This window comes from Eublepharis macularius, chromosome 2 (assembly GCF_028583425.1).
Source record: "Eublepharis macularius isolate TG4126 chromosome 2, MPM_Emac_v1.0, whole genome shotgun sequence".
Classification (NCBI taxonomy): Eukaryota; Metazoa; Chordata; class Lepidosauria; order Squamata; family Eublepharidae; genus Eublepharis; species Eublepharis macularius.
The window spans coordinates 45,723,740-45,741,492 of record NC_072791.1 but is presented as its reverse complement, the minus strand read 5'-3'; the positions used below and the strand labels follow the sequence as shown (position 1 = coordinate 45,741,492).

Below are 17,753 nucleotides of genomic sequence, written 5' to 3'. Positions count from 1 at the left end.
TTAGGGGTGCAACCTTTAACTGATTAGCCAGTGCAAAGTGTCCACAAAAGGCTTAGTTGCAGATTAAAGTTTTACCCTTGACCTAATTAATGGGTAAGGCTGGCAACCAAGCAAGCTCCCTGGGTCATGGGAATCTTGAGGGGCCACAGAAATGCATCATCATTGCCCTCTTTGCTGCAGATTTAATAAAAAAATAACTTGAAGATGGCTTTTCTTTCTGTTCTTTATACGAAACTAGCAGGCAGCTTGAAATGGTAAATCACTTTCCCCTTAATGAAGCGTCCTAATCCCTCAGGGTCATCCAAAAGACACCCTCATTAAGATTTTGCATTCTAGTTATACAATCAATTCATCTCTTAAAAACCTTTATATATACCTGATGGTTTGCACACTGATTCTAAGGTGTGTTATATAAAAATGAAGGTGGTTGCTCTGTGATGCTACCAAAACTCTGGGAAAACAAATCCCAAAGGAAGTATCTCAGTGGTGCTTAGAAAAGATGTCTAATACAGAATATCCTTAAACATTTTGAGACCCAGAGAATTTTAGAGGGTGAGCTAGATTACTTTCCTTCTCTCAAATTTCTGTAGGAGCCCATGGGGATGAAAACACATTTGGTGTTCAAGGACATTTGGTGTGAAAGATTCATCTTTGGAACACAGGCCATAATCCAGCTAAAGTTAATCAAGCTCAAATCCTATTGAAATAAATGGGATAACTTAACCACAATCAATTTAAGCCCAATTGATTTCAATGGGACTTCGATGTGACTATCTTTAGTTAGATGGGGGGGGGCGCATTCTTTTTGTTTTCTGTTCACAGAGACTACCATGCTCCATTTGCTTAGTGCCAATCATGAGCTCGTACTTCTCAAGCCTGTTTCTGCGACTGAACCAGTAGCCTTTCCACTCCTCATGTGTACTTGATGGTATTAGCTAACTGACAGAAACTGCAATTAAGAAAAAGTGCACTTCAGAAATTATTTTGCTGGCAGAAGTAATATTAATCACATTTATTTGGCCCGAGAACCAGTGGGTGCATAACCAAACCAAAGCCATAATCCAGAGCTATAGGGATGGAAATGTCTATGCACAGAAGCAATGTGGATGTTATTAATCTTTTTTGCAAAAAGAGATTTTCAGATAGGCAAGAGGGTTTTTTTATATAATTCTGTGCAGCGTAATCTACTAGCTGCACATGATCCATATAAAGCTTTGCCTGCAACCTGAAGCCAGCCACTGCTAGAGGAAGCCTACTCTTCCCTCCCCTGCTGGTGTTGAGATTCACTCACACAGAGATCAGTCTTTCAGTCTGTTTCTTGCTCGCTTCATCTTGCTTCCTCTTCCTCTTCCCTTGGGCCGCCTCCTCCTTTAGGATGAAAGAGGGGAAAAAAATCAAAGTGGGCAGAAGATCACATTGCAGAGAGTCCTGCAATCCAGAATCTCTACAAATTCTACTTACCTCTCTGGCTTTGGATCATCTTGGCGAAGCCTACAGAGAAGAAAAATACACAGTCACGTTAAAGATAGGATGCCTGCAAAATTCATGGGCAATAAGGGATCGGATACTACAGAAATAAGGAACACAAGAGCTTGCACTGTTACTTGTCAGAATTTCATCGTCAAGAGGAACAGAGTCATTTGGAGCCCCCCAATCTCTTACACTAGTCCACTCAAGTTCCAATCTTTTGTTGCTTTTCATTGCTTGCAGTAGCTAAGGAACCTCTCCTATTTTCTGCAATTGAACTATATCTCTGCTTACTATCATTTTTACCTGGGTCTCAAAACCCAAGAGAAGTCTCACTAACAGCCTTTAGGCCAACATTCATGTATTTATTTACTTCATTTACACCCTACCTCTCTTCTCAATGGGGACCAAAAGCATCTTACATTGTTCTCTTCTCCACTTTATCCAAGATGAATCAATTGTTACACACGCCTTGGGAAAGCATGAGAAAAGACAGTGCCAAGTGACTTTCAAACTTTGCAAATCCAGATTTTGTTTGTTTGAAATATATTGGTATATTACATTATTCCCTAAAAGAACTGAAGGGGGCTTACCAAAGAAATAGATAATTGCCTCTAAAACAGGTAAAATCAACCCTAAAGCCAAATAACAGTTAATAATACACTGACAAACAAAACATTAGAACATCAGAAAAAATCATGGACATTAATGAAAAGCCTGAGAAAATGAAACAGCGTTACATCTCTATTGAAAAATCACAAGTGAATGGGCCCTCTCCTTGGCCATTCCATAGGGATGGTACCATTACTGGAAAGGCAATGGCGGTGTGGCAAAGCATAACTGGCCAACCCTAGGAAGAGAAATTGCCAGAAGTAGCTGATTTGCAGAGCTGCACAGTAAGTTAATATAGGGAAAGATTGTCCTTCAAAAGCAGTCAGAGAACCATGAGAACTACAAGGATGTGCATTTTTAAAAAGAGGGGCTTAAAACTGGTAGAACCAAAAGTGTACCCTCAACTACAGAGTGTGTTACCTGCCCACAAGATTAGCTGAGAAAAATGGAAGGTGCTCTCAGCATCTTTCAGAACCAGCTTCCTAATATTGCCAAGCCTCGCTCACTCTTTAGGATTCCAGACCGCTGGTATTATCCTGTAGACAAGAAACTAGGTAAAACTAGAGCATGATAGTCTCGGAAAGGCAATACTGACCCTCTCTCTGCTTGCGAGAGCCAGATGGAAGTGAAGAATTACAAGATGTCTTTGTGTGTGTCCTACAGAGCTTGTTGGGATGAAAGAGTGGGATCACTTGATCCAGCAAGATTCGAACGATTAGCAAGATGTTCAAAATACACGACAATCAAGTTTTCCACAATAAAGATCCATACCTGCACATACATTTCCTGTGTTCAGCAAATGACAGCTCCACATAGGATGCCTGCTCCCCTGATTTCATCTTTAGGAGCTGAAAGGGCAAAACGTGTGTATTTGTTTTTACTTTCACTACTGTCACGACCTTTTCCTCTGTTCCTACCACAGCCCCAACCAAAGACGTTCTGTTGCATGAGTTGGAAATTACAAGTGGCAGCCACCCTCTCTCTGCTGTCCTACTAGTTAATAAGGGGAACAGCGGATCTTCCATTCCTTTCAGTGGTGCTTGCGCAGGAAAACTTCCTGGAGGACTGTGCCCCAAGTGTCAGATCCCTCTGTCTTTCACCATGGCTCCCAGCACCTGCTGTCTGAGGTAAATGCCTCAACAGTTCTCACAGCAAAGTTGTCTCTGTCCTGCTAGAACGGTAGACTTGTGAAGCTTTAGAAAATATAGGGAATGAACCTCCAGCCATATTTAAATCAAATGTTTGAAATGACTCCTGATACAATCTGTGTGAGCTTCCATTTCCAAATGTGGTGCAAGTGTACAGTCAAGATGTACAGACTGCATTATTGCAAGGTGGAACTTGAAACCAAATCTCTGAGTTGTGGTTTAATGACCACCACACAGAACAATCTCTTACTTGCATGGTGACGTTGGTTATCTCTGTTGGGATGCACTGAAGGATCTCATCTCCACAGCATCCACTGCAGCGATGAAGGGAGACACAGGAAGGACTGAACATGTGCTCCACCTCGCTGGGGTACTCGGACATAATATTAACCAGTTTTTCCATAGGCTGGCAGGAGCTGCGATTCCAAACATCATAAAAGGAAAGGACTGGAAAAGATACCAAAAGGAGATCATGATTCCAGCAATTATATGATAAGGATGAAGATGGGGTCACAGACATTTCCCCCTAGAAGTTGGATGTCCCATTCTGTACTGTGAAAATGTCTCAAAGGAGAGACATACATCCCATACATGCATTCACGGTAGCATGTATGTTTTACATAACAGGAAGCTCAGGTAAGTAACTGGTTTCATGGTATTAAGGGGTCATTAAGATGGGAATGGGCATTGCCACCTGCTCCGCTCCTATTACCTGTTGTGTTAAGGCAGGAGATGGGCATTGCCATCTGCTCTGATCATCATACTGGCTGGGTTAAGGTGGAGACTGGACATTTAGCAATACATTTCCAACATATTCTCCTCCATCTTTCCTTTCTTGCACATGACTCTTAAGGCCTCATTAAATGTTACATAATCCCTGTGTTGTGTCGGGGTCACAAGGACTTTCTATCAGATGCATGCTACATTGCTCCTTTTCAGCAACACGGGGGTTCAATTTGTATTTGTGCTGCACAGGGGGACTTTAGCCTTCCCCCTGCACCATTTGCCCGAACAGCAATAGGCCCAAAGGGTGCTAGTTGCTCCCTCGGGGATTTGACATGCACTGATTTGTCCAGTGGGGGCAAATGTTGTTTTCTTCTATTTCTTTGCACTGGTTGGTTATTTTAACCAATTCTTTGTCTCTGAGTGCATGTTGCTGAAAAGCTACATTTATAATTCTGATTCTGTTTTTGTCAGATTTTACTTTTACTTCTTGCCTATCACTAGCAATTTTAAGACTCTCATCAGTCATCCACTGAGGCTTTTCATTTCTTTTGACTATAAGAATAATCTTTGAATATTCTTGCGTGATAATATCTCTGGTTTCAACCCACAATACTTCTGGTTCACGTTCAGTTGAACTTAGTAAGGCAAATCTGTTCTTTACATGGACTTTAAAATCTTCAAGCATGTTATTTAGATTATATTTGGTTTTATATTATACTTGGCCTTAGATTATATTGGTCTTATATTATATTTGGGATTATATATATATGACTGTTGGGTTAGTGTTTTTGATATTAACCGTTTATGAACAATCATCCAGGTCTTATTTCAGCAGAACAGAACTTTTCTGTCTTTTGCTTCCAGTTATGTAAATCTACTTGGTTTCTGTATTGGCCATCCAGTAACAGCCACATACACAATTGTCTGTTCAGTTGCTGAAGGGTGTATTTGCAATAAACAAATTGTTGGCTTCCCAAATTTTATGAGCTGTTTTCCTGCTTCAAATCAGAAAATTGCTAATCCTCCAGCAGTGCACAAGTGCAGTATGCTCTCCCTGTGGCAACTGGATGATAGGTTGAGGAAGATGCAAACACAAGGTAGGGCCTTAGAATGGTAGCTCAGGGAATGGGAGCTGGGAGCCCTGATCCTCCCAGTGGGGGCCAGTTTGGTGTAGTGGTTAAGAGTGCGGGACTCAAATCTGGACAGCTGGGTTTGATTCCCCACTCCTCCACTTGAAGCCAGCTGGGTGACCTTGGGCTAGTCACAGTTCTCTGGAGCTCTCTCAGCCCCACCCACCTCACAGGGTGTTTTGTTGTGGGGTAACAGTAGCATACTTTGTAAACCGCTCTGAGTGGGCATTAAGTTGTCCTGAAGGGCGGTATATAAATCGAATGTTGTTGTTATTATCGTTGTTGTTGTTGTTAATTCCTACAAAGGCCAAATGGTGGCAGTGGTGTACCAAAAGAGGGAGAGGAAACTTCTCTGAAAGCCAGGAAAGCCAGGACAGTGGCACATTGCCAGACAGAGACTTGGACAGCCAATGGTGCTTAGAAGCTTTGGAGGGCAAGACAAGTGACTGTGGGTCAGTGAGGCTGTTCTGCCACATTTGGGCACATTTAGAAATCCTAATGTATATAAAAAGGTTCCCTTTCCAAACCTGAAACACCTTTCAAGGACAAAGCTTGACGGAGGCTGGCACCAGCCTCTTGGCTTGTTAGCACATAGCCTTATGGGGGTGGGATGATGAGTTCTTGCCTCCCTCCTTTACCTGTGAAGACAGGCTGCTGCAGAGCCTTTCATCAGAGGTTTTGGCCCTTCAGATTGGCTAAGGGTTTAGGCCAGCTGCGGGTAGCTGGTCTTGAAAAGAGTTGTTTCTCTAGTCTCTAAGAGGAGGAAAAGCAAGAGCAGCAAGACAGCAAAGAAGAAGAGGGAGACCTGTTCCTGTTCTTGCACCCATATCTGCATTTGCTCCTATTCCTGAATGCTATGCAACTGGTGGATTCCTGTGCTAGCAACCTTTATGCTTTGTCTTTAGGACCTCTGGACTTAAGAGCTAAAGCTCCCCTTAGGACTTTGAAACTTGCTGAAAGTAACATCTGGAACAAGTTCAGGGACTAGTAAACATAGCCTAGCTTAAATAGTTTGTTGCTGTTTTGTGCTTTTCCACATATTTCTCTGTTTATTTTGTTTGCTTTTGCAGTTTTAATAAATTCCTTTTCTTAATTTGGTGTGGAGTTATTGAGAGTTGTGGCTTAAGTCCAAATCCAGTTGTTTGGCAATTTTGCCACATGCTACCCTGTTAGTTTGTTTCTGGACTCAACCTGCCAAGTGCCTACCTTGCAGGCCTGATTTCGTGTTTACAACTTGGTAAGGCTGGGAACTTGCCCCTTGGTTCCACAGGTGAAGGTTTAATTAAGAGATGCTGGTGGCAGCTTTCTACCATAGCACTGAGGCTTCACTTGCCCATCCTTTTGGAAGTTTGCCTTTGGAAAAAATAGCAAAGAGTCCAGTAGCACCTTTAAGACTAACCAACTTTATTGTAGCATGTTGGTTAATCTTAAAGGTGCTACTGGATTCTTTGCTATTTTGCTACTGCAAACTAACATGGCCAACTCCTCTGGATCTATGCCTTTGGACAGCAGGTGACCAGCTGCCCCCCTGGGGATCCAGGCAGGCTTGCTGGAAACTGCTCCAGGCATCAAACAAGTATAAAACATTGCACAAGAGAGACGAGTTTTATACTCACATCCCACTTCAGGGGTGCTGTTTCGAAGAAACAAGTCTTGCTGGTAGAAAGAGAAAGGGAGGAGGGAAGAAACTCAGTGAAGCAAAAAGTAACCCAGCACATTAATTCATTTCGCTAATTAATTCATATTCCACCTTTCCACATACCAAGACTACCAAGGTGTTTCGCAATACAAATATAAAATAAAAGACAATATTAAGACCAGTTCCACAATGGAAAAAATGTATATTAGACCCAGATATGGAACATGTGAAACAATAATGAAGATAATCCCTTTGAGCATGCACCCAGTGCTTTTGCGTCATCCATGACTAAATACAATCAATCCACACATATATAGGATTAGAGAAAAAAAGGTTTTCAAGTAAAAGGATATTATTTCCAGGCAGGGTTTAGTTGCAGCACCTCTCATTTCAGAAATGAAGCGCTTTTCCAATCCTACTATGACTCACAGTGATGTTGTCATGCCTTTCTACAGGCCCCACGGAGTGTGTGTGTGTTATGTGCTGTCAAGTCACCTCCAACCTATGGCGACCCTATGAATGAAAGACCTCCATGGAATAGTACATGTTTTCTTGGATGATAGAGGGAAACTGCAATTCTGCTTCTGACCATAAGCTGTCACTCTAGTGTATAGATCCCCGTGCCTCACAAATCTAATAAGGCTTGTGGGAGGAACGGTGCTGCTAGTTCACATTTGGGCTGGTCAGACAGTGATGCCCTCTTAACTGTGAGAAACAGAAAGAAAAAAGACAGGAGATTAGTAAATTCCGTGCTCCAAACAGGAGAGGTCCCTGTGCATTTAATGACCAGCATAAATCAGCATCTGGGAAAAAATATCCATGTAAAAAAATCTTTCAAAGCATGTTTATCCTGTTGGTTCTAAAATGTGTCATGAAGTAAAAGAAAAAAAAGTTAAAGGAAACATTTTTATGGGTTCATTTTTACTAGTGCATTTGATTGCAAACTAGAAGCTCAAAAATTGTTATTCCAGCAGAAGATGGATTTGGTCATGAAGGCTTTTTTTTTTACAACTGAAATCGAGTATCAGTGTACTATCTGAGAATCAACATTCATAACCAGGCTAAACTGGATAAGCAGATAGTTGGAAGCAGTAAAAAAATTGCTAGCTTGAATGCTATAACTTGCTTCCACTTCCACAACACTGCCCTGTTTGCTGGACTAAAATATGGTTAAAACAGTATCTAATTGGACTAAATTCCACTTTTAAAAAAATATACTTATATATCAGAAACACTAATTCACAGAGTCACTGTGGATTTTTGGAGAAGGTTATCTTTTGATGAACTAATACAGAATTTTGATTCAGTGCCCCAAAACAGAAGCAAAGAGATAATGTGAAAGAGGGCCAGATTAAAGGACCATTTTGAACAATGTTTGAGACCTCCATGCCTCTTTCTTCTGCCAGTACTACTGGGGAGCGAAGAAAAAAATGGAGAGGCAGTGTAGGATCTGGGAGACACAGGTTTGACTCCCCACTCTCCCATGGCAGCTTGCTAGGTGACCTTCGGTCTGTCACACACTCACAGCCTAACCTACTTCACAGGGTTGTTGTGAGGAGAACGATGTAAGCTGCGTTGGGTCCTCACTGAAGTACATAAATAAATAAAATAAGAGATGCTACACATCACATGAGGCCCTCTACATGATGAGTATTCCTTATGTGGGACAGGTCTTAGAACGGAACCGTCCATAGGCGTAGAAGCAGCCACTGTTGATTAAAATCCCCCCCCCCCCCGGTCAGCCGTTCATATATTTATTATAAACATATAAAGCTGTTTGGCAGGAAGCCGGGAGACATTAGTCAGTCTCCTGACCAGCTGATCTGCAGAATTTAACTTTTCTGAAAAGCCTCCAGAGAGACAGACCAGGTCAGAGTGATGGAACAACCAGGGATCGCAATGCAATGCAGAAAGGTAGGGCTTCACTATCACCAATTCCTCTAAACCAGGTGAGCCTCTGTCATAACTGAGCAAACAGATTATTTCACGGCCAGAGAAAACTGCTTGTGTTAGAAGCAAAAGAGACAAGAGGCCATCAAGGGCAGGAGTGAGGGGGGCTGGGTTGCAAAAGTTTGGCAGTGATGCCGTCTAGATTCTCTGGAATGAATGATGTTGCTTCCAGAGAAAAAGAAGCACCCATGAGAAAAGTCATCCTGATGGTAAGTAGAACTGTGCAATAATTAATAAAGATTTTTGACAGGATGACCACTGATATCTTCCCTTACACTGTGACCATTCACATATTTCTTGAAACCACACACCTGAATGTAAATGCCTGTCAGGAATCTCCCTTCCCCAAAACATCACATCACACCCTCTGAGCCAAGTGCCTCACCCCGTGAAGATAACAAAAAGAAAGAGGGAAGTTTTCATCCTGCCAGATAGCAGACAAAATATGCTCACTCGCCCCTTTTTACCTTTCCCAAAGAGGAATGTTCCTCAAAATAGGGAACAACAGGACTATGCATGTATGAGTTCCTCCTATTACCATGGAAGAGTGGCATGTTTATGGGGAGAGTGCAAGAGCAACCCCTTCCTTTGCCCTGCAGCTTGCTATTTGCTTCTCTTCAGCCAAAGGGAATGTGGGAGAGAAACCAGAAGCAGAAGAAGAGGGGGAATCTCCCCCAAGAAAGCTTGTGAAACAAGGACAGTCTTCCTGCTTTACCAGCTCCCTTCAGGCTGGGCGCAGGAGATGAGAGATTATCTTGAGCCTCTCCTATCAGAGGAGAATTTCCCTCTCCCTTCTGCCAAGAGAAACTTGCAAAACAGGGAAACAAACCACTGCTTTGCAGACTTCTCTTGGGCTGAGCAGAGGCTGGGAGAGCAGTTCCTGCCACTCTGTTGTCCAAGACGCGGAGGGGGACAATTGCAAAGCAGGCAGAGGAAAACAGTCGGCAACATTGCTGTGGGCATCTTGCTGGATCCACACATTGCTGGCTATCGAGCTTCTTGTCATCACCTCCCTTCTGGACTTCCCTGTCCAGACTGGCACACATAAATATCCTCATGAAGCCGCTTTATACTGAGTCAGTCCATTCTTCTACTGGGTCACGGGCAGAACTCTCTCAGGTCACTTGCTATCTGATCCTTCTAAACAGAGTTGCCAAATGCTCTACTGCCCCTGAAGTCCAATCGGGCTTAAAGACCCAGAAGTGGTTTATCCCACGCTCTGCTTAAGAACATGGAAAATAATAACAGGGACTCAGAAGAAGCAGAGGGTGTCTTCCTGGCACCAGTAAGAATCCTGCCTTGCTCCTTACACTTCTTGAGATGGGGAGGGGGTCGGCTTCCGACCACAAGATATTGCTTTCTACAGGGGCTTGAGCCCCGGCACCTTCAAGTGTAATACAGAGTACCACGAAGGCAGCAGGGTGTGTAACTCATGCAAGGACTCACCAGGGCTTACCCCGGACCCTCTTTTTCAGTGCTCAGTTAGAATCATACAGTAGGAAGGGACCTCCAGGGTCATCTAGTCCAATCCCCTGCACAAAGCAGGAAATTAACTAGTATCTCCCCTCCCCACCTCCAGTGACCCCTGTTTCATGCCCAGAAGATGACAAAATAGTGTCAGGATTTCTAGCCAAACTGGCCTGGTGAAAACTGCTTCCTGACCACAAAGTTACCAGGGGCCACAAGAACTAAGCACTGATGTAACCCTTCCTGCCCTCCCTCTCATGATCTGCCTAGGTTCACAGAAGCAGCATTGCTGACAGATGGCCATCTAGCCTCTGCTTTAAAACCTCCAAAGAAGGAGAGCCCACCACCTCCCGAGGAAGCCTATTCCCCTGAGGGACCGCTCTGTCAGGCAGCTCTTCCTAATGATTAGCCGAAAACTCTTTTGAATTAATTTCTACTTGTTGGCTCTCTTGCAGCACGGGCAGAGTCCCCCTCCAACGACTCTTACCCGGTCACCACGGATCAGGACAAGGCTCGAAGCCAGAGGCAGACGTTCCTTCCGGGCTTCACCCGGGCGCGCCTGGTTCGGAAGCGGGACAGCGACCGCTCACACTTCGCTGGCCCCTTCCAGCCGGGAGCCGGGGCGAGCGATCGCCTTCCCACCACGCCCAGCAGCTGCTTCGGGCTTCTTTCGGGGACAGGATGGCAATTGCACCGAGGCGTTTGCCAGCTCCAACGCACACGCCCAAAGCCTCCCTCCTCACCTTGGCGCCCACCGTGTGCAGGGCGAGAGCCACGAGGAAGCTGCCCAGAGCTGGCATCGCGGGCGCCCCGTTCGGGCTTCCGGAGGGGTCTGCGCGCACGATCCCCCAAGCCGCCAGGGCGTCGCGCCTCCGGGGCCCCGGCAGGGCGCACGTGGTTCCCCGGGCCGCAGCCTGGCGCCAGCAGCGCCGCCGGTGCCGCCGAAGCAGGCGCTCTTCCAAGGTGCCAGCAAGTGAACAGAGGCCGGCAGGCTCCCGCTCCAGCCCGGGCTGCTCTGAGCCGGGCTCCCGGCTGCACCTCCAGCTGCCCAGGGCCACGTGCCCGCCTTCCAGCTCCTCCCACGACCCGGTTGGCTTCCCGCCTTTGACTCCGGGCACCGAGGCCAGCTCCGCGTCTCCCTTAGACGCGCGCGTGGAGACAGGATTGGTGCAAGCGGGTTGTTGTTTGCCCTGCGGCCGGAAGGCCTTTGCGGGTCGTGGAGGCGAGCTGGGCCAGCGGTCTCTGCAGGGAGCGCGCGCGGCGCAGCTTGCAGGGTTGTTGTGTATATTTATGCGCGCGCATCCTGCGTGTGTGAAAACCACAGGGTGGATGTCAAGGAGCGTGAGTGTGGGTTTCTCTGTGCTCCCGACATGCGGGCTGTTTTGGGCAGAGAAAACCAGCTTTGTGTGCGTGCGGATTTGTGTCCCTGTGCAACCTGATGCCAGGGGCCTCTTAACACGTTTTGAAACTCTGGCAGGAAGGTATAGATCAGTGTAAGGTGAAACCCTTGACGTGATTGCAAGTGGAGGGGCCTTTCTTGTGTACACACGGTGTGCTCAGAAGCGTCTGCCTCCAACTAGAGCTTCTCTGGGCTTGGACAAGCAGCTAGCAACTCTTTGCACAGTCCCTGCGGATGGTGTTCCAGAGTCACATTGTGTATAACTTTTGAAATGTGTGAAGCGGCCTTGAGGGTTGCCTGTGCACTGGAGAAATATTTCAAGTGTGTGAACTCGTGCTTGCAACGGTGCAGGGACCAGCCAGATGTTGGTGCATCTATTTGTGTCAATGTAACCCTAATTTCTGCCCTGAAACTGACATGAGTGAGCTCCGCTGCTTTATCTTAAAGTCCTTTAGAACAGTGATTGATTTCACCCGGGCCACCACCTTCCCAGTAATAGAGTGCATATTCTGAACCCCAGGCATTTCTTGATCCTGTGAAGTCAAGGAGTTCAAGAATATGCAAGTTATTAACAGTTCAGGACCACACAAAGAAATTTACACTTAGAAATTCAAATTATAGCAAGTAAAGAAGGAAGAGGAGTGGAATAAGTGTACTGTGGTGAGAGCCAGTGTGGTGATTGTTAGAGTGTTGAAACAGAATCTGAGAGTCCCTGGTTCAAATCCCTGCTCTGCCATAGAAGCTTCCTGGGTGACTTTGAGCCAGTCACACACTCTCAGCCTAACCTACATCACAGGGTTGTTGTGAAGATAAAATGGAGAAGGGGAGAACGTTGTAAGCCACTTTGGGTCCCCATTGGGGAGAAAAGTGGGGGATAAATGAAGTAAATAAATAATGTAGGAAATCGGCAAAAGGTGTATACTGAAAATAAAGCACAATGTCTATTTCAAAGTTTGTTCTAATTTACAGGTACAGGACTGCTGTGGGGCATGAGTAAAGGTCATTTAGTACAAAAGTTCAGACTAGCTAGAAGGGTCCTGCAGTTCATTTAATCAATGGATGTTTTCTCTGTGATTCTTCTAAATTGTACTGTTAACCTCAGCTTCACATTATATCACATGACACACTGATGTACTAAAAATCAAACTTGAAGAAGAGCCACACAGTTGTAAACCACATACTTTGCATGTGTAAGGTTCCTGGTTCAGTCCTTTTACTCTCCAAATTAAGGATTTTGCTGAGAACTTAGAGGTCCGCTGCCAGTTAGAGTAGAGCAGTAGTTTTTCAAACTTCCCATATTTCCTCATCAATGTGTGTGCTAAGGAAGGGTGCATCTGCCTTGAAATCCCTACAAGGGGTTCTGAGACGACGTGACCCAGGTCATCTCCTCAGTGGACTGGCCAGGCCTCATAGTTAATTGTGTGTACCATGATTGTGATCCAGGGCTCCTGCCTGGCAATCTGACACAGGGTAGTGGGTGCAACTAAAAAATGACTGCATTGGGATGTGGAATAAACCACAAAATAGCTGCTGCTGGAGGTGGAGCCAACCAAAAAATGTCAGGGAGTGAGGACATGCATAACTCTAATAGTAACTTCAAAAATTCAAGTCGAAGCTACCTTTTAAAATGAATACACACAGAAACACAGTGAAGATCCTTGTGTTGCAGTGGCAGCTGTTACTGTCTGAAGCATCTTTTTAAATATCTGCACAGCCAATTACATTTTCAATGGCCAATCAGAAGACCTACTGAGCAAAAGCCCCATAGTGGGCCCCCACCTGGCCCTGCCCACTTTCTAAAAAGGCTTGGAGGGTACCAGGAAAGGTGTTGGTGGGTGCCATGGTGCCCACAGACACCATATTGGGAACCTTGTTCTGCAGCTTAGAGCACACCCAGCTCCAAGAAACAGCAGTGCACATCTCCTCTTTCAACCTCCCAACAGCCTGATGAGGTAGGTTACACAGGCCCTGATCTGGATGGCTCAGGCTATCCCAGTCTTGTCCAATCTCAGAAACTAAGCTGGGTCAGCCCTGGTGGAGATCAGACCACCAAGGAAATCCAGGGTCCCTATGCAGAGGCAAGCAATGGCAAACCACTTCTGTTTGTCTCTTGCCTTGAAAACAAGGTCACTGTAAGTTGGCTAAGACTTTGACAACACTTTAAATACATAGGTTAGACAGAGAGCTTCTCCCCAGTCCTTAACTACTAGACTATGCTAACTCAAGTAAAGATGCAAGGTATGGCTGTTCAGTTCAGGATTTAATATCCATAGCTCTGTTGTATGTGTCTTGTATTCAGTAGAAACACTATAATTCAAGACATTTAAAAATGCCTCAAAGTATAAGATTAAATCTTGGAAATAAACAGCCTGGCCCACAGCCTGATGATTGACTGCACTGGACCATATAAGGGGTTTCAGTCTATAATTTTTACAACTCTCTTTCAATGTCTCTTTAATCTTTGTGACTATTTTTTACTCTTTGGCATCTCTCTCTTTCGCTACACATCATTAAGATTAAGAAATCAAGCTCTCAGAAGTCAGCTCAAACTTCAACTTTGCTGCCCTTGGACATGTGCCTTGAAATAATTTATTTTGCATATATTTATTGTTACTAATCATCTTTAAACAGCAGTTGTACATGAGCCAAATCTGGATTAGGGCTTTATTGTGCTCTGTGCTGTACAAACACAAATAGAGAGGTTGTCTTGGCCCCCAAAGATATTTAAAAATGTTCTTTGCTACTTATCACACAATGTAGCTCAATTGTGGTTTGGAATTTCACAAGCCTGTGGCTATAAGCATTAAATTCCACACATTTCATGTGGGTGGGGAAGATGTATGGTAACTAACTTGTGCCCTCTCTTCAGGAGCTGTAAAATGAAGCTGGGGCTTGCAAGGCAGATTCAGTTCAAACGTGCTGCTTATAATCCCCATTAATGCAACTGCATCATCTCAGGACGTGTGTGGAATGTTTATCCTTACCTTTTCCTGATGTGTTGTTAGTTTTACATGTGCAGGGAAATTTTGGCTCGAGATTTGTTTCAAACAAGTATGCACATTCTGCAGTGGCACAGTTCTGTGAGAGGACCGTACCGTGCACCCTCCTGATCCTTTCAAGGAGATCTGGAAGTCTAACAGTTTCAACACTAACTGCTTCAAGTACCAAAAATGTGGATGCTGCAATTAGTGTATCAGAGCTTAATTTGAAGTTCGATTAGGTAGTCAAGCATTTCATGCGCGTCATATTCATGGGAAACATAACCTCCAGAAGTAGCAGCAAATTCAGTTCAACATCATCAGGTCAACATCTAAACTATGCAGATGTTGGCATGGGGGGGGAACCCTCATGAATGTCAGGAACTGCCTCCCTTGCCAACCACCTGCCAGCCTCCTCCATAACACGTTAAAAAGCCAGCCCAATATAGAACTGATAGCCTTAATGGTGAGCAATATGAATAATTATTAACAAACTCCATAACATTGCTTCCAAAAGAAGGGCAGGCTTACCCTGTATCAATATAGAATTTTAGAACTAAAAAAAAGCACACAGGCATATTTACATAAATGTATGAAAAATAGGATATGCACAGGGCACAGGTGAAAGTGAAGCCCCTAGAGCTTGGGGCTGCTTTCCCACAGGGTGTTTTATCAGTCTTTAGACTCTCCAATACTGGGATGACACCAGGGAGATGGGTTAGATTGCGTTTATTGTGGTTTTACCAAATACCTAACTATAGCTTGGAGGTCTGCCTATCCCATATCTTCTCCACTTGCCTTCATCAATACTCTGCTCCTATTCTCAGGCATGGCTTCCTGCCTAGGATTCTCTGACTGAGGCCTGTAGCCACTGAACCTTTACCACAGGGATAGGCTTTTAAAGCAATCAGGCTTACAGAGAGTAACCTGCTGGTCTCCTGATCAGAAATACTGTCTCTCTCCTCCCTTCTGACCTCACAGACTTTTCCAGCTGTCTGTCTTCCTTCTAGACAGCTGTTTTCCCTCTCTTTCTCCTGGCTTGGCCCATTATTCTCTTTCATGCTGCCACACCGATGCCCACACGCTGGTCTTTACTCCCATGGAGGTCTCAGGCAGCCTTTATTCCTGAGCAGGGAGATCCTAGCAGCCTTTGCCCCACATGCTCTTTAGGTGCCCTCTCCTGCCTTTTCCACCTTTCTGCTAACGAATGGGCAGCCTCTCTTGGGACTGTTCCCAGGCTCCCATACTTCACAACTGGCACAGGAACCCCTTGAGGTGTGACAGTGAGTAATTAAATTAATCCATTGCAACCAAGAACTAAAGAACCACAAAAGTAACCCTGTTTGTCCAAGATGGGTATAGGTTCCCCACACCAAGAGCAGCCACCCCCCATCCATGGTTGACTCTTTTTGAAACCAAAATCAATTTTAAACACTGTTTGTGGTTTAGCAAGGTGAGTAAACAAAAAGGTGTAATCTTGACTGATAAGTGGGCAAATCAGTACCTGGAATAACAAACTGGGTGGCCTGTGCCAAAGACAAAAGGAGGTTTCTCAGAAAAGGTATGAGTTTCTATAAACTTGGAGGACTCCCCAGCTTTGCAGAAAAATACGACTTTGCAAAAAACAGCAAAGGACTGATGAGAACTGAGTAATGTGCGTACCTTCCAAGAGGCATAAAATGCAGAGAGTCACTTCAAGGTTGAAAACAACCTCCTATAAGCCTTTGATAGCATACAGAATCCTAGAGGGGGGAGGTTATGGTACAGGGAAGAAATTTAACAACAACAACTGTGCTTATATACTACTATTCTAGACAGATTTGTGCCCTGCCCAAAGTGGTGAAGAAGGTCAGTGTTATTATTACCCCTCCCCAATTTCTTGTAGCCCCTCTCAGTTTATCTTATATAATAATTGCCAAGTGGCTCTGATCCAAGGATATTTAAATCAGGAGACTGGAACCATGAATGGACAAGACAGCTCTTCCTACACATCAGTTTGGTATAGTGGTTGACAGTGATGGGATTCTAATCTGGAGAACCGGGTTTGATTCCCCACTCCTCCACTTAAAGTCAGCTGGGTGACCTTGGGTCAGTCACAGCTCTCCGGAGATTTCTCAGCCCCACCCACCTCACAGGGTGATTGTTGTGGGGATAATAATAGCATACTTTGTAAACCACTCTGAGTGGGTGTTAAGTTGTCCTGAAGGGCAGTATATAAATTGAATGTTGTTGTTATTATTAAAATACCCCAGTGGTGCCTGTAGTTTTAACTAGATGCCCTCAGTGGCTCTTGCTAGGCAACCTTAACAGTTCAGCCAATATTCCAGGCTTGATTACTGTCAGTAAAAGGCAAGGGAAGAGGGCACAGCCCTTTCCAGAGCTGTTTTGTCCTTTGAGGATGAACTTATTGGGGCCAGGGCCAGAAATCACCACAAAGCAACTTGATACCACGTGACTTACAAGATTCACCCAGGTCTGGTTACTTGCTACAGTTCAACAGCAGCCATCCCTCACCAAGGGGCAGTGTAGTGTAGTTGTTAGAGTTTCAAAGTTGGAACTGGGAGATTTAGGTTCAAATCACCACTCTACTGTGGAAGATCACTGGGAGACTTTGATCCAGTCATACAGTCTCAGCCTAAGTTACTTCTCAGGGTTGTTATGAGAATGGTGTAAGCTTAGGGTTGCCAGATGCCCAAACTGGAGGACTGGGGGGGTTCATTGGGAGTTTTTACCCTGCACTTCCTTGTTGCACCAGGACTGACATCATTCTCAGTGTGACAAGGAAGTGAAGCCCCCCCCCACAGGGCTGAGTTGATAAAAATAAGTCCCCAACACAAGATCGGGCGCATTTCCTGAGCCTTCCCACCGTCCAGCCAGGTGATTGTTGGTGGTGGGGCGGAGGCTGGGAGCGGGAGATTCCCCGCCCCCACTGGGGGAATGGGATTCCTATGTAAGCTGTTTTGGGACACCACTGGGGAGAAATGCAGTATAAAAATGAAGTAAAATAAGAAATGTAGGTGAAGATGGGTGGCAGGTAAAAGGCAGGGCTCTTTTTCTGCCGGAATGCTCCAGAACAGCATCCTGGCAGTTCTCAAAACTGCCCCCCCCACTCCTGAACATTTAGGGCCCAAAATGGGCCTGAAAAGGCCAGGATCGGGCCTGAATCAGCCTGAAACAGGCTGCTGCCTGCCCAGCAGTAGCCCCATCCTGGCCGTTTCAGGCCCAAATTGGGCCAAA

The 17,753-nt window shown here is 45.1% G+C and overlaps 1 protein-coding gene across 1 annotated transcript; it reads right to left on the bottom strand.

The window, feature by feature from the left end:
- Positions 1–313: 313 nt before the first annotated feature.
- On the bottom strand, positions 314–10,998 carry PGF (placental growth factor). Its single transcript, XM_054971755.1, has 6 exons — positions 10,883–10,998; positions 6,700–6,739; positions 3,478–3,674; positions 2,851–2,927; positions 1,462–1,491; positions 314–1,368 (listed from the first exon to the last, which is right to left on the bottom strand). The coding sequence occupies exons 1-6, from the start codon at positions 10,937–10,939 to the stop codon at positions 1,299–1,301; spliced, it is 471 nt and encodes a 156-aa protein (XP_054827730.1). The 5' UTR covers positions 10,940–10,998; the 3' UTR covers positions 314–1,298.
- Between the last annotated feature and the right edge of the window lie 6,755 nt (positions 10,999–17,753).

Excerpts from the sequence above, each read along its gene's own strand:
- PGF (XM_054971755.1), bottom strand. The coding sequence starts at position 10,939 with ATGCCAGCTCTGGGCAGCTTCCTCGTGGCTCTCGCCCTGCACACGGTG. Across the intron at positions 6,740-10,882 it reads TGCACACGGTGGGCGCCAAG|CAAGACTTGTTTCTTCGAAA; the intron begins GTGAGGAGGGAG and ends TCTTTCTACCAG. Across the intron at positions 2,928-3,477 it reads TAACCAACGTCACCATGCAA|CTCCTAAAGATGAAATCAGG; the intron begins GTAAGAGATTGT and ends TTGCCCTTTCAG.